This window comes from Entelurus aequoreus, linkage group LG08 (assembly GCF_033978785.1).
Source record: "Entelurus aequoreus isolate RoL-2023_Sb linkage group LG08, RoL_Eaeq_v1.1, whole genome shotgun sequence".
Classification (NCBI taxonomy): domain Eukaryota; kingdom Metazoa; phylum Chordata; class Actinopteri; order Syngnathiformes; family Syngnathidae; genus Entelurus; species Entelurus aequoreus.
The window spans coordinates 62,037,045-62,058,677 of NC_084738.1; the positions used below are offsets into that span (position 1 = coordinate 62,037,045).

The window sequence follows — 21,633 nt, forward strand, 5'->3', positions numbered from 1 at the left end:
AAAAAAATATGTATTTCACTGCATTCTAGTCCGTCACTCTAACATTCCTCATCCACAAATCTTTCATCCTCGCTCAAATTAATGGGGTAATTGTCGCTTTCTCGGTCCGAATAGCTCTAGCTGCGTTGAAAACAATAGGAAAATATGAGGGAGTGAACAACTGACAACGTCACGCTACTTCCGGTAGGGGCAAAGTTTTTTTTTATCAGAGACCAAAAGTTGCAAACTTTATCGACGTTGTTCTATACTAAATCCTTTCAGCAAAAATATGGCAATATCGCAAAATGATCAAGTATGACACATTGAATGGATCTGCTATCCTCGTTTAAATAAAAACATTTCATTTCAGTAGGCCTTTAAAGTTCAGCTGTTTTAGATGTATTTAAATAGGGTCGTATTAAAAATGCTTTGAGTACTTTCTTGTAATAAATAATAGAGTTAAGTAAACTGCAGTTGCATAAAAATAAATAAAAAATTCTGTCAAAATTAAAATACCTTGAAGTGCTTTATTGACACACATTGTTTCCCGAAAATGTTGAGGGCCATTTGACTTGTTATAAATAACATGTCACTATCTTACACCTGTGCTAAAGTGGGGTTATCCCAAATAATGTATTCATGATTGTTGAATGTAATTTTGTAAAAATCATTATATTTTTTTTCACTAGGCAAAACTCAACAGCCACAAGCACAACAGACTAAAACGAAAACTTCCAATGGAGACAAAGTTGCTGACTGCAGTAGAAGAACACGTCCAGATAAAGAGGAGACTTCTGGACATGATGGAGACATCAGAGAAGCAATCGTCTGACAATTTAGACAAACTAACCTCAAGTTACTAAGTCAAAATATTGACTTACTAAGTCATAATAATGACACTTAGTATCTCAGGTAACTAACTAACTAAATAAATAAATAAATAAATAAATAAATAAAACTAGAACTGTTTTGTGTTTTGTTTGTACTTTACGGAAAAAATAGAGATATATATCGTATATCGCCATTCTGCAAATGGAGCGGAAAACACAACCAAAAATTGTAGACTTCTTTATTTCTCTAATATTTGTATTTATTATAAGATATTGTTATTTGGTTATTTTTTAATAAACAATGTGTTCAATGTAATCAGAGTTTGTAGTCTATTGCCCCCCCAGGCTGTGGTGGCAGCGATGAGGTGGAGACGTGATGGCGACAGGCCGAGTTACACTGTTCCATACACCCACCCACACCCTTCCCCGACCTGCCGCCTATCCCGGGCGACACCCCCTCCCACCACCTTAACTAACACATTTTCTGGGGGAAACACTGGCATTTAATGTTTTGGTGTCGTTTACTGGCGTCATCTTACAGTCTACACCAGGGGTCCCCAAACTTTTTGACTCGGGGGCCGCATTGGGTTAAAACAATTTGGCCGGGGGCCGGGCTGCATGTATGTATGTATGTATGTATATATATATATACACTACCGTTCAAAAGTTTGGGGTCACATTGAAATGTCCTTATTTTTGAAGGAAAAGCACTGTACTTTTCAATGAAGATAACTTTAAACCAGTCTTAACTTTAAAGAAATACACTCTATACATTGCTAATGTGGTAAATGACTATTCTAGCTGCAAATGTCTGGTTTTTGGTGCAACATCTACATAGGTGTATAGAGGCCCATTTCCAGCAACTATCACTCCAGTGTTCTAATGGTACAATGTGTTTGCTCATTGGCTCAGAAAGCTATTTGATGATTACAAAACCCTTGTGCAATCATGTTCACACATCTGAAAACAGTTTAGCTCGTTACAGAAGCTACAAAACTTACCTTTCTTTGAGCAGATTGAGTTTCTGGAGCATCACATTTGTGGGGTCAATTAAACGCTCAAAATGGCCAGAAGAAGAGAACTTTCATCTGAAACTCGACAGTCTATTCTTGTTCTTAGAAATGAAGGCTATTCCACAAAATTGTTTGGGTGACCCCAAACTTTTGAACGGTAGTGTATATATAGCGCACTTTCCGCGCGTGCGATGATGTCACGTTATCGATGAGAAAATGCATTTTTAGACAATATGATTTGCCTGAGCGGCTAGGAGACACCGTGAGTAGCAAGCGGTACAAAGTGGATAAGAAAAGTCAGAAAAAAATAATATATATATTTTTATTTTATTTTATTTTTTTTTTTTTTTATACTTCGGACTTCCAGCGGGCCTGATTTTGGACGTTGGCGGGCCGGATCCGGCCTGCGGGCCGTAGTTTGGGGACCCCTGGTCTACACGTATCTCTTATGTGTGACGACCATCTACTGGTCACACTTAGGGATGTCCGATAATGGCTTTTTGCCGATATCCGATATGCCGATATTGTCCAACTCTTTAATTACCGATACCGATATCAACCGATACCGATATCAACCGATATATACAGTCGTGGAATTAACACATTATTATGCCTAATTTGGACAACCAGGTATGGTGAAGATAAGGTACTTTTTAAAAAAATGAATCAAATAAAATAAGATAAATAAATTAAAAACATTTTCTTGAATAAAAAAGAAAGTAAAACAATATAAAAACAGTTACATAGAAACTAGTAATTAATGAAAATTTGTAAAATTAACTGTTAAAGGTTAGTATTATTAGTGGACCAGCAGCACGCACAATCATGTGTGCTTACGGACTGTATCCCTTGCAGACTGTATTGATATATATTGATATATAATGTAGGAACCAGAATATTAATAACAGAAAGAAACAACCCTTTTGTGTGAATGAGTGTAAATGGGGGAGGGAGGTTTTTTTGCTTGGTGCACTAATTGTAAGTGTATCTTGTGTTTTTTATGTGGATTTAATTAAAAAAAACAACCCGATACTGATAATAAAAAAAACGATACCGATAATTTCCGATATTACATTTTAATGCATTTATCGGCCGATAATATCGGCAGACCGATATTATCGGACATCTCTAGTCACACTTATTACACCATGTACCAAATAAAATTGCTCCGAGGTCGGTAAGCACAACCAGAATTATTCCGTACATTAGGCGCACCAGGTTATAAGGTGCACTGTCGAGTTTTGAGAAAATGTAATACTTTTAAATGTGCCTTACAGTCCGAAAAATATGGTAAATAAGTTATACATTCAATCTTTAGAAGCAAAAGTTTTCGGTACCGGTTTGAAAAAAAAATTAAAAAGATAGTCCAGTACAAAGATTGACAATGCACTTTGTGCCAGCATTGGGAATATCTGGTGATAATATCGTGTTGCGAGTCAGTTAATGTGGTGATTGTGTGATGTAATGTTTTCCTAGAGTATCTTACAAAAAGTCAAGCACTATCTAGTAATACTTCCCAAAAAAAACTAACCAATTTGGAGTGAGAAGAGAGCCGGGGACACAAGTGCACGTGAAGTGGCATCGAGAGCACATCTGTGGTCTTATTAGGAATAATTTATAGGCTACGTTAGCGTCTGAGTGGCTCCACTGCAGACAACTTCATTGTGTGGCGCTAACGCTAAATGTCACGTCGTCTAATTAGATGACCTGAATCAGCTGTCTATCCTGGAGTGGTTGCCATGGTGATGCTTCTCGGAGCGTGGCAGGGATTGATAAAGCTTCAGGACCACTTGTCTTTGTGCGGACAACTCTAAAATGCTGCTCGATGAAAGCACAGATTTTCCAATTTTTGTGGATTTTGTACTTCCTCTTGCCGTCTTAACTGTCGACGCCTCGCACTCCCTCTCTGCCCCCGACGTTGCGTAATCACGCTGGCCACCTGCTATTGTCAGCGCTGCGGGCCCGTGCGACACACTTGAGCATACATAATGCTGAGCTGGCGTTGCTAATTGCGGCCGTCTGTCTAACGAGCGCTAACGAGAAACCTCAGCATCTGCGACCCTCAACTCTGACCCTAATCCTACCTCAGCACACAGGGATGCCTTACCGATTAGTCACTCACCCTCAGATATTGACTTTTCTCTTGGAGGATTGATGAGTACTTTTACGCAAAAACATCAAAAACAGCCTGCTACTTGTTGCTAAACTCTTCTGCGGCGTTCGAGACCGATTTGGTGGCTTCTAGGCTTTGCTTCTGGGAAGAATGCCAAAGAAATGTAAAAAACAACCTAACTTTTTTCGACAATTCTAACAACTAGCATGCTAAAAGTTAAGACAGTTGCTGGAATGCTAACTGCTAAAATTCTAAAGGTAGTACCTACTGTAGCAAAATAGGTACTGTACTACGTACAGTCGTAGTCAAAAGTTTACATACATTTGTAAATAACATAATGTCATGGCTGTCTTGAGTTTCCAATAATTTATGCAACTCTTATTTTTTTGTGATAGAGTGATTGGAGCACATACTTGTTGGTCACAAAAAACATTCATGAAGTTTGGTTCTTTTATGAATTTATTATGGGTCTACTGAAAATGTGACCAAATCTGCTGGGTCAAAAGTATACATACAGCAATGTTAATATTTGGTTACATGTCCTTTGGCAAGTTTCACTGCAATAAGGCGCTTTTGGTAGCCATCCACAAGCTTCTGGTTGAATTTTTGACCACTTCTCTTGACAAAATTGGTGCAGTTCAGCTAAATTTCTTGGTTTTCTTGTTTCTTCTTCAGCATTGTCCACATGTTCTCAATGGGGTTTAAGTCAGGACTTTGGGAAGGCCATTCTAAAACCTTAATCCTAGCCTGATTTAGCCATTCCTTTACCACTTTTGACGTGTGTTTGGGGTCATTGTCAATCAATCAATCAATCAATCAATGTTTACTTATATAGCTCTAAATCACAAGTGTCTCAAAGGGCTGCACAGCCACAACGACATCCTCGGTTCAGATCCCAGGTCCTGTTGGAACACCCAACTGCGCCCAAGACCCAGCCTCCGGGCTGATGATTTTAGGTTGTCCTGAAGAATTTGGAGGTAATGCTCCTTTTTCATTTTACCCGTTTACTCTCTGTAAAGCACCAGTTCCATTGGCAGCAAAACAGGCCCAGAGCATAATACTATCACCACCATGCTTGACGGTAGGAGTTGTGTTTCTGGGAATAAAGGCCTTTACCTTTTCTCCTCTAATCATATTGCTGGGTATTGTGGCCAAAAAGCAACATTTTTGTTTCGTCTGACCAGAGAAGTTTCCTCCAGAAGGTCTTGTCCATGTGATCAGCAGCAAACTTTAGACGAACCTTAAGGTGTCGCTTCTGGAGCAAGGGCTTCCTTCTTGCATGGTAGCCTCTCAGTCCATGGCGATGCAAAACACGCTTGACTGTGGACACTGACACCTGTGTTCCAGCAGCTTCCAATTCATTGCAAACCTGCTTTTTGGTGGTTCTCGGTTGACTCTTGATCATCTTGACCAATTTTCTCTCAGCAGCAGGTGATAAGCTTGCGTTTTCTTCCGGATTGTGGCAGTTACAAAACTGTGCCATGAACTTTATACTTACGAACAATTGTCTGCACAGTTGCTCTTGGGAGCTTAAAGGCCTACTGAAATGAAATGTTCTTATTTAAACGGGGATAGCAGGTCCATTCTATGTGTCATACTTGATCATATCGCGATATTGCCATATTTTTGCTGAAAGGATTTAGTAGAGAACATCGACGATAAAGTTCGCAACTTTTGGTCGCTGATAAAAAAGCCTTGTCTGTACCGGAAGTAGCGTGACGTCACAGGTTGAAGAGCTCCTCACATCTGCACATTGTTTACACCAGCAGCGAGAGCGATTCGGACCGAGAAAGCGACGATTACCCCATTAATTTGAGCGAGGATGAAAGATTTGTGGATAAGGAAAGTGAGAGTGAAGGATTAGAGTGCAGTGCAGGACGCCAGGGTGTATCTTTTTTCGCTCTGACCGTAACTTAGGTACAAGCTGGCTCATTGGATTCCACACTTTCTCCTTTTTCTATTGTGGATCACGGATTTGTATTTCAAACCACCTCGGATACTATATCCTCTTGAAATTGAGAGTCGAGAACGCGAAATGGACATTCACAGTGACTTTTATCTCCACGAAAATACATCGGTGAAGCACTTTAGCTTCGGAGCTAACGTGATAGCATCGTGCTTAGCTGCGAATAGAAACAGAAGAAACATGCCCCTGACTGGAAGAATAGACAGAAGATCAACAATACTACTATTACTTCTACTATCAGGAGACACCGAACCAAACACTGGACCTGTAACCACACGGTTAATGCTGTCCAGCCTGGCGAAGCCTAGCAATGCTGTTGCTAACGACGCCATTGAAGCTAACTTAGCTACGGGACCTCGACAGAGCTATGCTAAAAACATTAGCTCGCCACCTACGCCAGCCCTCATCTGCTCATCACGACCCGTGCTCACCTGCGTTCCAGCGATCGACGGCGCGACGAAGGACTTCACCCGGTCATCCGTGAGGTTGGCGGCTAGCATCGGATAGCGCGTATGCTATCCAACTCAAAGTCCTCCTGGTTGTGTTGCTGCAGCCAGCCGCTAATACACCGATCCCACCTACAGCTTTCTTCTTTGCTGTCTCCATTGTTCATTAAAAAAATCGCAAAAGACTCACCAACACAGATGTCCAGAACACCATTGTGTCCCAATACTTCTTTTCAATCCGTGACGTCACGCGCAAACGTCATCATACCGAGACCTTTTCAGCCGGATATTTCCCGGGAAATTTAAAATTGCACTTTATAAGTTAACCCGGCCGTATTGGCATTTGTTGCAATGTTAAGATTTCATCATTGATATATAAACTATCAGACTGCGTGGTCGGTAGTAGTGGGTTTCAGTAGGCCTTTAAGCTGCTTTGAAATGGCTCCAAGTGACTTTCCTGACTTGTTCAAGTCAATGATTAGTTTTTTCCGATCTGTGCTGAGTTCCATTGACGTTCCCATTGTCGCGTTTGTAACCGAGTCTAATGACTGCATCACATGAGCCCTGTTTAAATGGGCTCGGAGAAGTCAACAAGTGTCGTCAATCATAATCACTCACATGAAGTTAAGAGGCCATGCCATGAAGCCATAATTTGATTTGATTGTAACTTTTCTATATCACCAAAATTGATAATGTATGTTGCTGTATGTATACTTTTGACCCAGCAGATTTGGTCACATGTTCAGTAGACCCATAATAAATTCATAAAAGAACCGAATTTCATGAATGTTTTTTGTGACCAACAAGTATGTGCTCCAACCACTCTATCACAAAAAAATAAGAGTTGTAGAAATTATTGGAAACTCAAGATAGCCATGACATCATGTCCTTCACAAGTGTATGTAAACCTTTGACAACGACTGTAAATAAAGTCCTAACTAAAATATATATTTAATTTTTGGAGAAGCCACAGAAATGTACGTGTTAACAGTACAAATAGTTAGCATACTGAGTGAGCATGCTACCATTGTACATATGTAGCAGGACCATAACCACTTGAGGTTACAACTTTTTGTCTTGAAAAATGATAAATGTAATCTCTATTTGGGAATAAAACTACACATTCACTATGTAAGATCATGACCTTTATTATGTCCATAAAGTTACATCTTTAAAAAATATCCCTGAACATAAAATTTGTCAAAAAATAAATAAATAAATAAAATATATATATATCTAAACATACTCAAGATTTTTTGTCAAAAAAAATAAAAATACAATATATATATATATATATATATATATATATATATATATATATATATATATTTAAATCTTAAAACCTTTTTATATCTGGACATTTTGTATTTGAAAAATATCTTACCTTATTCTTGTAAGACTACAATGTGAGAAAAATATATTTAAATTTAATGAAGTACATTTTTTTCATCTCAAAACTTTTTTTATATTGGCACATTTGTACTAAAAAGTTAAAAAATAAATCTGACCTTATTCTTGTAAGATTACAATGGTTTACTTGAAACAAGATGGATTTAAATTTAATGAAGTACATTTTTTTTTTATCTCAAAACTTTTTTATATTGGGACCGTCTTTAAAAGTGAAAACAAATCTGACTTAATTCTTGTAAGATTACAGTGTTTCACTTGAAAAAAACAATTTAAATTTAATGAAGTACATTTTTTTAAATCTCAAAACTTTTTTTTATACTGGCACATTTTGTATTTAAAAGTAGAAACAAATCTGACCTTACTATTTTGTAAAATTACAATGTCTTACTTGAAAAAAAAAACATTGATTTAAATTTAATGAAGTACATTTTTTTAAAATCTCAAAACGTTATTTATATTGGGACATTGTCTTTAATAGTGAAAAAAATCGGACTTTATTCTTGTAAAATTACAATGTTTTACTTGAAAAACAATGGATTTAAATTTAATTAAGTACATTTCTTTTCAACTCAAAACTTTTTTTATACTGGGACATTGTCTTTAAAAGTGAAAAGAAAATCTGACTTTATTCTTGTAAGATTACAATGTTTTACTTGAAAAAACAACAATTTAAATTTAATGAAGTACATTTTTTTAAATCTTAAAACTATATATTTTTTTGCCACATTTTGTATTTAAAAATAAAAACAAATCTGCCCTTACTCTTGTAAAATTACAATGTTTTACTTGAAAAAAAAATGGATTTAAATGTAATTAAGTACATTATTTTAATCTCAAAACTTTTAGTATATTGTCTTTAAAAAGTTGGCATTTTATTTTTTTATTTTATCAAATAAATGTCATTAAAAAAATGTTTAAGTCTTTTTTTTTTTTTTTTTACAAAATGATCCTTATATTAAAAAAATCACCCAACAATATTTATCAACATTAATTTCAATTTTCATGAAAAAACTTTATACTTGTAAGATTACAATGTTTTACTTGAAAAAACAACAATTTAAATTTAATGAAGTACATTTTTTTAAATCTTAAAACTATATATATTTTTTGCCACATTTTGTATTTAAAAATAAAAACAAATCTGCCCTTACTCTTGTAAAATTACAATGTTTTACTTGAAAAAAAAATGGATTTAAATGTAATTAAGTACATTATTTTAATCTCAAAATTTTTAGTATATTGTCTTTAAAAAGTTGGCATTTTACTTTTTTATTTTATCAAATAAATGTCATTAAAAAAATGTTTAAGTCTTTTTTTTTTTTTTTTACAAAATGATCCTTATATCAAAAAAATCACCCAACAATATTTATCAACATTAATTTCAATTTTCATGAAAAAACTTTATACTTGTAAAATTACAATGTTTTACTTGAAAAAAAATGGATTTAAATGTAATTATGTACATTATTTTAATCTCAAAACTTTTAGTATATTGTCTTTAAAAGTTGGCATTTTATTTTTTTATTTTATCAAATAAATGTCATTAAAAAAATGTTTAAGTCTTTTTTTTTTATTTTTTACAAAATGATCCTTATATCAAAAAAATCACCCAACAATATTTATCAACATTAATTTCAATTTTCATGAAAAAACTTTATACTTGTAAAATTACAATGTTTTACTTGAAAAAAAAAGGACTTAAATTTAATGAAGTACATTTTTTTTAAATCTCAAAAGGTTTTTACATTGGGACATTGTCTTTAAAAAAGTTGGCATTTTATTTGTTTTATTTTATAAAATAAATCTCCATCCATCCATCCATCCATTTTCTACCGCTTATTCCCTTCGGGGTCGCGGGGGGCGCTGGAGCCTATCTCAGCTACAATCGGGCGGAAGGCGGTGTACACCCTGGACAAGTCGCCACCTCATCGCAGGGCCAACACAGATAGACAGACAACATTCACACTCACATTCACACACTAGGGCCAATTTAGTGTTGCCAATCAACCTATCCCCAGGTGCATGTCTTTGGAGGTGGGAGGAAGCCGGAGTACCCGGAGGGAACCCACGCAGTCACGGGGAGGACATGCAAACTCCACACAGAAAGATCCCGAGCCCGGGATTGAACCCAGGACTACTCAGGACCTTCGTATTGTGAGGCAGACGCACTAACCCCTCTGCCACCATCTCATTTTATTTTATTAAGTCTTTTTTTTACAAAATCCTTCTTATATTAAAAAATTCACCCAAAAATATTTATCAACAATATTATTTTCAATTTTCATGAGAAAACTTTATTCTTGTAAAATTACAATGTTTTACTTGAAAAAAAAAAAGGATTTAAATTTAATGAAGTATTTATTTATTTATTTTTTATCCCAAAACGTTTTTACATTGGGATATTGTCTTTAAAAAAGTTGGCATTTTATTTTTTTATTTTATAAAATAAATCTCTTTTTTTTTCTTTTTCTTTTTTTTTTAAAGTCTTTTTTTTATTTTTACAAAATCATCCTTATATTAAAAAATGTACCCAAAAATATTTATCAACAACATTATTTTCAATTTTCATGAAATTCTAACCATTTTTTATGAAAAAAATAAAAACTTTGATCTAAAAGTTTGCATGCACATATCCCAACGACAGAAGTAGATAACCATAACGTAGTGAACTGCGACATCATGTGCTAATAAGAGTTCTGAAGAAGAAAAGCTGGACCAGAACTCTGAACTGGGACTTAAGGATAGCACGGACACATTGGAACCAGGTCAAAAATAAAGAAAGATTCTCTCACCTGACAGGTAATCGGACGCAACTCTGTCTCGCGGCTGCATCCCCATGCTTGCCTCCGCTCTGTGCGTGTGTGTGCGCCAGCGAGCGAGCTCGGCGTCAGCGATGAAGAGCAAGGAGCGCCGCCCGGCCCCTCATCTTGCTGCCTGGTGTGGTTACGCAAAGTGAGAGTGTGGGATGAGCTACTGTCGGGAAGGCGGCGGTGATGGGAGGAGCTTGGGGTGGAGGAGGGAGGAGACGGCGTAGAGCGTTGCACAAACGCAACGTGCATTTTGTGGAGCATGGCATCAGTTTGCACACGAGGAGGCGGGGCTTGTCTTCACTCAGGGTCAACACTGTAGGAAAAGAAAGTGCAATTTATCATTTTGAACACTGCCACCTGGTGAACATCAAGTTGAATTGCAGGGTAATTATGCATTCAAATATAATACAATCATCTACTTTTCAGTTTATTTTAGTCAGACGAAGATTTAGGTCTAGAATATCATTTATCATACCCAAATCTTGTCTGATTAAAAGAAACTGAAAAGTAAATTCAATAAGAAGACAGAGCCTTTTTGAGCCATTTCATTTATTATCAAGTACATAAATGAACACTAATAAAACTTTACGGGGGAAATAGCTTCTTAGTTGTATACATATTGACATGGTTAAAAAAACAAACTTATTTTCTTGCAAAATTAACTACTTTCATAAGAATACATTTTTTTTCTGAAAATGTTGACTTTTTTCTCAAAATATTTAGGTTTTTCCTAAAGCCACCCCAAGATAGGACCTCATTATGTAGTTTAATTCCCCCTCCCCCCATTTTTTCTTCTTCTTAGAAATACTTTGACTTTTCCCCTATGAAATAAAACGCTATAAAACTATTTAAACAAAAAAAACCAACATATTTATTTTCCCTTTTTCCTAATCAAGTGAAGGATTTTCATAGACCAGTAATTCACAATCCGTGGTACGTGTACCACTAGTGGCACGTGGGCTCCATCTAGTGCAGGGGTCGGCAGCCGAAAACGTTGAAAGAGCAATATTGGGACAAAAATACAAAAAAACTAATTGTCTGGAGCCGCAAAAAATGAAAAGCCGTATGTAAGTCTTATAATGAAGACAACACATGACGTAAGTGTCTAGATTAGCTGCAATAGCTTACTATCAAAATGACTATGTGTCGCAGGCTGAAGAAAATCTTCGTTGACAGAAATGTTTAAATTTAATATTTATTCTACACATTTTTACAACATTAGAAAACATTAGTAAATCAGTGGCTACTCAGAAGGTGAAATAACTTCTGGAAATGACTGGCTTTTAATGGCCAAAGGTATAGATGTGTGTATCCAAGTTAAGGCTGTCTTCTTTTAATAGATTTATTACAATCTTTGGCAAGCTAGGTAATGTTTGCTGTGGTCTGGAACAACATGGTACATAAACAACTATCTGAAATGCAGCCAATATTACATACAGATAATGTGTCATGAGACCTTCAAAACTAAATTATACACAAAGAGGATACAAGTAAAGGATATTAAATGAGCTCAAATATACCTACAAATGAGGCATAATGATGCAATATGTACTTACAGCTAGCCTAAATAGCATGTTAGCATTGATTAGCTAGCAGTCATGCACTGACCAAATATGCCTGATTAGCACTCCAACAAGTCGATAACATCAACAAAGCGCACCTTTGTGCATTCACGCACCGCATAAAACGTTTGGTGGACAAAATGAGACAAAGAATGCATGGAATATTTTACGTGTAAACAAACTGTTGCGTCACAGTCCACCACTATGGTGAGTTCAAGAACCGTCGAAATTAGTAGGACAAAACGATGTCTCATCAGTGAAACATACACACAAACATTAAACAGTGAGCTTTCTAACAATTGGGAAGGTTTGTGTCATGTTTGCCCTCAAACAAAAAACATAGTAAAACAAAAAAAATATTTTACCCCCATCTTTTTCCATTTTCAATAATTTTTTAAAAATGCTCCAAGGAGCCACTAGGTAAGCAAATAATCACTTGATTAGAGTACAGTGTTTTATTTTCCTATAGTCAAACACAGTGTTACTGTTTAGTGTGTAATGTAACTGTGGCAAAAATAAACTAATTGTACGTGTTAAATAAAACCTCAGCTTTGTTTCTAATGTTTCTAATCTACTTAGGCCTACTACGCTACTGTATTTTAATGTTGGTCATTATGGTGGTACTTGGAGTACCAAGTGTTTTTCTGAGTTGGTACTTGGTGGAAAAAAATGTTTCAGAAACACTGTCATTAACTAAGTATATTTGGTACATTTTCTATTGTAATTATTTTTTTTACTTATTTATCTCAATTACAAACCCCGTTTCCATATGAGTTGGGAAATTGTGTTAGATGTAAATATAAACGGAATACAAAGATTTGCATATCATTTTCAACCCATATTCAGTTGAATATGCTACAAAGACAACATATTTGATGTTCAAACTGATAAACTTTTTTTTTTTTTGCAAATAATCATTAACCTTAGAATTTGATGCCAGCAACAAATGAGAGAAAGGTGGCAATAAATACTGATAAAGTTGAGGAATGCTCATCGAACACTTATTTGGAACATCCCACAGGTGTGCAGGCTAATTGGGAACAGGTGGGTGCCATGATTGGGTATAAAAACAGCTTCCCAAAAAATGCTCAGTCTTTCACAAGAAAGGATGGGGCGAGGTACACCCCTTTGTCCACAACTGCGTGAGCAAATAGTCAAACAGTTTAAGAACAATGTTTCTCAAAGTGCAATTGCAAGAAATTTAGGGATTTCAACATCTACGGTCCATAATATCCAGGCATGTGATTTGACCACAATGAAAAAGACTGAAAAAACTTCCGGGGGTCTGGGGGACGAAGGCCCCCAGCCAGGTCCAGGGCTCCTGGTTTTTCACCAATTTAACATGCTAAAATTAACAAAGACAGCACCATTTGAAGAAAAAATATTTTAGTGTTTAAAGACATGAAAACATAATTAATAGAAACATTCATAACCCAATTATCCTAATGAATCACTGTGTATGGTTCAGTCCCAACAGTATTTAGGTCACTAATATGTACATCTTGTGTTTCATTTCACATCCACAGGTGTCACATTGATCAGTGTTATTATCTACAGTTTATTTACAGTATTACCACATTACTTCAGTTCATGTAATGTAAACATTTCATTCTTTTCGCCAAAATAGGATATACATTTATGAAAATAATTAAACATGTTTAGTATTGTTTACTCATATTTGAAAAATAGGAAATAATAATAATGTGAGGACACTGACATATTGCATGAAACAAGTGTGAAAATATTTACCTTCAAGATTGTTACACCACTGACAATAGTTTCAACAGACTACATAAGAACTTAATATTATAAAAATAGTATTATATGCAAATTTATTTCAAATAAATTGTTAACTGGAATCAATAATGCGACTCTTTCAATTTCTGTAATTTCATAATATATTTTCACGTGGCTTTTTATTTTTAGAAAAACCCATTTATATTTCGCTAAGCAATAATTGGTTAATATTTAAAACAAACATGCCTATTTTGCAAGCAAATATTTTTTAGCTTACCTCATTATTAACAACCCTGTCTGCAACTGAAGTGGGTGGATCTTTCCTCTCGATGTCTACGGCAGTTGTCGATGTAAACAAAAGATGAAGTCCGTAAGGTTTGCTCACTTTCGGTTGACATCCAAAAGTACCAGCTAGTGAAAAGTTTGTTTTCCTTGCTTCAAGTGGTGTCATATGTTTTTGGCGTTTCGCATGTACTTCCAAAGCCTTGAAACCTTGTGATCCATAGTCAATATTATCATGACACCACGTGCACAAAACCTTTCCGGGACCATCGATTTTCCGAATAAAATCACCGAACAAAGTCGTAACTTTCTTCTTCCCAACAGTATCAGTGATTTCCCTTTCCATCCAGTCCCATCGAAACTTATTTTTGACATGTTTATCAATTTCTTTTACTCGTAAAGCGTCATTTCTCTCGAGAACCGACATTGTTTACATATGGAAAATGGCCGTAGTAACCATTATGAATGATGACGTTATTAACGTCATCATTCATATCGACCAATCAACTACGTCTCGAATCTTGATTTAGGGTCGGAAAAAAAACGGAAAAACGGGAGATAATTTTTTTTTTTTTTCCCGAGATTAAAAAAGACGGAATTCCGACTTTAGACGGAAAAATCACATGCCTGATAATATCATCAAAAGGTTCAGAGAATCTGGAGAAATCACTCCATGTAAGCGGCATGGCCGGAAACCAACACTGAATGACCGTGACCTTCGATCCCTCAGACAGCACTGTATCAAAAAACGACATTAATCTCTAAAGGATATTACCACATGGGCTCAGGAACACTTCAGAAAACCACTTTCAGTAACTACAGTTGGTCGCTACATCTGTAAGTGCAAGTTAAAGCTCTACTATGCAAAGTGAAAGCCATTTATCAACAACATCCAGAAACGCCGCCGGCTTCTCTAAGCCCGAGATCATCTAAGATGGACTGATGCAAAGTGGAAAAGTGTTCTGTGGTCTGACGAGTCCACATTTCAAATTGTTTTTGGAAATATTCGACATCGTGTCATCCGGACCAAAGGGCAAGCGAACCATCCAGACTGTTATCGACGCAAAGTTCAAAAGCCAATATCTGTGATGGTATGGGGGTGGCATTAGTGCCCAAGGCATGGGTAACTTACACATCTGTGAAGGCACCATTAATCCTGAAAGGTACATACAGGTTTTGGAACAACATATGCTGCCATCTAAGCACCGTCTTTTTCATGGACGCCCCTGCTTATTTCAGCAAGACAATGCCAAGCCACATTCAGCATGTGTTACAACAGTGCGGGTACTTTCCTGACCCACCTGCAGTCCAGACCTGTCTCCCATCGAAAATGTGTGGCGCATTATGAAGCGTAAAATACGACAGCGGACTGTTGAACGACTGAAGCTCTACATAAAACAAGAATGGGAAAGAATTCCACTTTCAAAGCTTCAACAATTAGTTTCCTCAGTTCCCAATCATTTATTGAGTGTTGTTAAAAGGAAAGGCCATGTAACACAGTGGTGAACATGCCCTTTCCCAACTACTTTGGCACGTGATGCAGCCATGAAATTCTAAGTTAATTATTATTTGCAAAAAAAAAAGAAGTTTATGAGTTTGAACATCAAATATATTGTCTTTGTAGTGCATTCAATCGAATATGGGTTGACAAGGATTTGCAAATCATTGTATTCCGTTTATATTTACATCTAACACAATTTCCCAACTCATATAGTTTTACTCTATTATTTATGTAATATTGTCTGCAAAAATATGCTTTTACTTGTTGTATTCTAGTTTTTAATGAAGAAATAAAAATGCATTCTCATAAAACTACAACTTTTTTCCCATAAAAATGTACTTTCTCCCAGACTATTCTCCTAGTATTAATTTTGATCTTCATCCAGGTAAACAAAGAAAAACTTTGTTCACAACTATTTAGATTTTTTTTTTTTGCACAATTATTATTTGGAATTATTAAATATCTCAAAGCTAATACTTTGATATAATATTTAGATTTGTTTTCTCTACAAATAAATATAGTAAGTGATGATTCTTGGCATCCTTTTCCCTGACTAAATGCTCATTAATGCGAGGTGTTGCATCATCGCAGTGGTGGTTATGCATTAACACAAACACTAACCACTTTAAGGGGTTAGCCACCTTCTCTTACGACTGATGGAAACATTACCGCTGCCATCATCCTCAGCTTGGTTTCCAAGGAAACCACAGGCACCGCCGGGAACAATGGCATTATGTTTGTAGGTCAGTGAACTAATAAGAGGTCAAGTGCAACTTACTTTGCTGCCGCAAATCGCCGGACGTCTCTCTTCGAGCGCCCTGTTGAGAGAAGACAAGATGGCGGGCATCAAACACAGAGATGACATTTTGTGGTTGCTGTTGGGGTTTTTTTTGGTCCGCCAGTCGATATTGTCGACTATTGGCCTGAGAGCTAATGAGTACCATTCACATTTGAAGCGTTCTGGTACCAATTCTCACTGGTTGGGAATCTATAACAGTACCAATTTTTTATACAATTAAATTTGTTTTGTAACATTTAGAAGTTGTTGTACAGAGTCTTGTTTTCTTATTCAATTTGAGACTCTTTGGCAATGCAGTTGCACTTCCAAGACATTAGATGGCAGTGCTGTATAGGAAGTAGCTCTTTCCATGAAGCTGAATGCGTCATGTTGCGCCCTCCCAAGTGTTTGTACTGTAAGTATTGTCCTTCTAACACACCGACTGTTTAATTGTAATGGTCAACAGTTGTAGTTTTCATTACCGAATTTGGAGGAGTTGCTAACAAATTCAATGTAATTTAGTAGCAAGCTAGGGCATTTTTGGAAGAGTGGAGCTTTACTTTACGTTTGAGCGTTTTCTACCAAGCATACTTAAGAATTGAAGGAGTTGGGCTGAGTCTGCTTGAGTGATTGTTGTTATTTTTGAGCCTGTGTTTAGTCTGAAACCGGACTTCGTTCTTTTCCCTGGTTGTAGGAGCTCTGCGCTCTTGTGTATCCTCGAGGTATCAAAATCTCACAGTACGATATTATTGTGGAATTATATATATATACATATACATATACATACACACACAGTACAGGCCAAAAGATTGGACACACCTTCTCCTCATTCAATGTGTTTTCTTTATTTTCATGACTATTTACATCAGACCTGGGCATTCTGCGGGCCGCGGGCCGCATCCGGCCCTTTGTGCGTCCCTGTCCGGCCCGCGTGAGGCCAATTATAAATGACAAAATAAATTTTAAAAAGTATCTATGTCGAGTGTGCAATACAACGGTGCTGCTTTTGTTTTGAAAATCGTTATTTGTATTACTTCCGTGTGGACGTATGCGTGTGCGTGATTGTGAGTGAATGTGAACAGCTGCAATCATTAATTACAAAATAAAGTCGAAAAAACATCTATGTCGTGCGCGCAATACAACTGTGCTGCTTTTATTTTGAAAAGTATTATTTATGGGCGTGTGTCCGTGTGTAACCTGCGAGTGAAGGTGCACATGCAGCGACAAGTGATGCACGGTTTACACCAGAGACGCTAAAAAGAGAAAAGTTGATGAAGAATGGCGTGTTTCCAACAAGACATGGACTGCAAAGCAACGTTCCCTCTAAGGTGCGCGCCTGCGCAATTGCGCACTGCTCAAGCGTCTGCTGCGCACAGCAAATATATGCCGCGCACCAAATCAAATCCCATCTGAATTCTAAACAAAATAAACATATTTATTCTATGTAATTTTGCAATGCAACTCTGAGTGACAGTGACAACAAGCGGCCCTAACGGTGTTCGTCAACACCGTTCAATTGAACACCGTTCAATTATTGTAACGTCTATCGAGATGCTTCGAGGACAGGAATTATATCGATCACTTTGAGCAAAACTGTTTATATTCGGACATAACCACACCAAAAACATGAGTAAAACACTTCTATCTCGAAAAACTAGTCATTTTCTGCCGTACAAACCAGGCCAAAACCAACTTGTCATCTGTCACCAACACGCATAGCACTAAAACACTGGTGCGTTTATGGCCACACAAAAAGTCGGACAACTCAAACACCACACAAAGTTACACTATGACTCCTCAGTCATACGTGTGCTTATTTTACTGTCATTTATTATTAATGTTAATTTATTTATATTAGTCATGGAATGCTGTTACACACACTATGTTGAAGTATTACTATTATTATTAATTATTATTATTACTATTATTTATCTTACGGTATATATAAAAAAAAATATTGAGCAAAATTTAATTGAAATATTGTCGATGTGGCCCTCCAGCAGCGCTCGGGTTGCTCATGCGGCCCCCGGTAAAAATTAATTGCCCACCCCTGATTTACATTGTAGATTGTCACTGAAGGCATCAAAACGATGAACGAACACATTTGAACACACTTATGTACTTAACAAAAAATGTTTAGAAAATAACTGAAAACATGTTTTATATTCTAGTTTCTTCAAAATAGCCACCCTTTGCTCTGATTACTGCTTTGCACACTCTTGGCATTCTCTCCATGAGCTTCAAACACACCTGTGAAGTGAAAACCATTTCAGATGACTACCCCTTGAAGCTCATGGAGAGAATGCCAAGAGTGTGCAAAGCAGTAATCAGAACAAAGGGTGGATATTTTGAAGAAACTAGAATATAAAACGTGTTTTCAGTTATTTCAGTTTTTGTTTTGTTAAGTACATAACTCCACATGTGTTCATTCATAGTTTTGATGCCTTCAGTGACAATCTACAATGTAAATAGTCATGAAAATAAAGAAAACGCATTGAAATGACAAAGTGTGTCTAAACTTTTGGCCTGTACTGTGTGTGTGTGTATATATATATATATATATATATATATATATATATATTTAAAAACACTTTAGAATGTTATAGTGTGTAAACAAACGTGGCAGGAATGTTTAGGATAAACACTTACTGTAGTTCAACACAAATAATGCTCAAATATTATAATCATATTTATTACTACAAACATGCATTTTTAAGTGCAAAGAATTGTGCAGGGACATCCACTGTTTCAAGCAAATATATATATATATATATATATATATATATATAAATTACAGTTGCGTGTCTAAAGTGACAATGTAAACATCCAGTGTACAACAATAATGTTCATTTTAGTGTCAACTTTTACTTTGACAAGCAGTGTCCTCCACAGTGGACATGTTAGTATCAGTTTGTATCAGTTTGCAAAATGCTGTTTCTCAGAAAAGTTAACTAACAATTTAACTTTTAATAATGCAAATGGCTCACAAACTGATGTTTGGCTTCAGATATATTTTCTGGGCGACTTGTCCAAGTTGTACCCTGCGTTCCGCTCAAGCATCTGCGACATCGAGAGAGACAAGTGGTGAAAAAATGGATGGATGGATCAAGGATTCATCAAGAAGTTTTTCAGTTTACTCTAATTTCCCACGATGTATTGTTTTTTTTTTTGTGTGATTTCTGTCCGTGCACTGCCACGTGTCCACCTGGCTCTGTAGCTGCGTTTCTATTACCTCTAGAAATACACAAATCTAAATATCATAATGGTAATGGAAACACCCATATTTCGAACAACCTCTCAAATATCGCTAAAACGTTTTTGTGCTCCCTTCAAGTGGTTTTTGAGACGTTTCGATATTGAAGTGATTCGCAAAAGCAGGATGGAAACACTTTTTTTTTTCGCAGTTAAAGGTCACATAAACACCGAACTGGCGGGGCGCCGATGCAGGACGACCAGGGCAGACGGGTCGTCTTGTCTCGCTTCCGATCGGTCGGCCGCACCGAGCCGTCTCGCAGGTCCCTTCCCGGCAACCGACCCGACATGCTGGAACAGTAATGTCAAGGTCTATTTTTATTGTCTATTACCTGACCGCTTCTATGTTAGCTACCTCTCTTTGTTTATTTATTTATGCTGCAGCTATTATATATACTGTAATATTGTACATGGTAATTGGGATTTGTCATATATATTATATACAAATATAATATATCAGTATATATTATATATTGTATATTAGGGGTGTGGGAAAAAAATCGATTCGAATTGGAATCGCGATTCTCACGTTGTGCGATTCAGAATCGATTCTCTTTTTTTTTTTTTTTTAAATTTTATTTATTTATTTTTTTTTTTTATTAATCAATCCAACAAAACAATACACAGCAATACCATAACAATGCAATCCAATTCCAAAACCAAACCCGACCCAGCAACACTCAGAACTGCAATAAACAGAGCACTGGAGAGGAGACACAAACACGACACAGAACAAACCAAAAGTAGTGAAACCAAAATTAACATTATCAACAACAGTATCAATATTAGTTACAATTTCAACATAGCAGTGATTAAAAATCCCTCATTGACATTATCATTAGACATTTATAAAAATTAAAAAAAAAGAACAATAGTGTCACAGTGGCTTACACTTGCATCGCATCTCATAAGCTTGACAACACACTGTGTCCAATATTTTCACAAAGATAAAATAAGTCATATTTTTGGTTCATTTAATAGTTAAAACAAATGTTCATTATGGCAATCAGTTGATAAAACATTGTCCTTTACAATTATAAAAGATTTTTACAAAAATCTACTACTCTGCTTGCATGTCAGCAGACTGGGGTAGATCCTGCTGAAATCCTATGTATTGAATGAATAGAGAATCCTTTTGAATCGGGAAAAAAATCGTTTTTGAATCGAATCGTGACCCCAAGAATCGATATTGAATCGAATCGTGGGACACCCAAAGATTCACAGCCCTACTGTATATATAATATGTACATACTACATATGTTATATTTTATAATGCTACTATGGTACATTTTTAGTCTACTTTATACATTTTGTTTTCGCCCTTTTTTTGTGCCCTTGTGTGCATTATCCTTTCCATCCTTTGTAACCGAGCTACAGTGTTGAATAATTTCCCTTGTGGATCAATAAAGTTTGTCTAAGTAAGTCTAAGTCTAAGGGGGCTGTAAGGACGTTGCCTTTAACCTCTAAAGGCCTTAGTGGCCACATGCGTGGATAGCACCTTTTTGCTCTTGTACACTACTGAATTGGGGTCTTATGGCCACTTATGTGGACACTTATACTGCCATCTGGTGGTGTCAGAAGAGTTTAACATACAATGAAATTTGGAAAAAAAAAAAAAGTGTAAAAATAAGAATTCGCATGTCACTAAAAATGAAGTACACGTTTGTTACTTATGGACTAAGTACATCATATCAAAAGATGATTCTTAGTTTTTTTTCTAATTGGGGTCCAATAAGCCCAAATAGCAAAGAGAAATAAAAAAAAAGCATGTAAACAAACAGCTTGGGCCTTAAGAGGTTAAGCGACCACCCGCTGCTTTCATCTTTTATTGACATTGCGGCAACAGCAGCAATATCTTCCTCAAAGTGGAGTCTCGCGGGATGAGACTTTACGAGATTTACGCCTCATGACGCAAAACACCCAAAAGTCGCAAATGTACTTTGTCGAAATTTTA

The 21,633-nt window shown here is 36.2% G+C and overlaps 1 protein-coding gene across 1 annotated transcript in view; it reads right to left on the minus strand.

The window, feature by feature from the left end:
- Nucleotides 1-21,633, minus strand: part of LOC133656416 (disabled homolog 2-interacting protein-like) — a 408,611-nt gene that overhangs the window by 375,069 nt on the left and 11,909 nt on the right. The window contains exons 2-3 of the mRNA XM_062057498.1: nucleotides 16,428-16,467; nucleotides 10,550-10,880 (exon numbers count right to left, since the gene is read on the minus strand). Coding sequence (XP_061913482.1) covers nucleotides 10,550-10,595 — 46 coding nt within the window. The 5' untranslated portion in view covers nucleotides 10,596-10,880; nucleotides 16,428-16,467. The remainder of the gene's footprint in view (nucleotides 1-10,549; nucleotides 10,881-16,427; nucleotides 16,468-21,633) is intronic.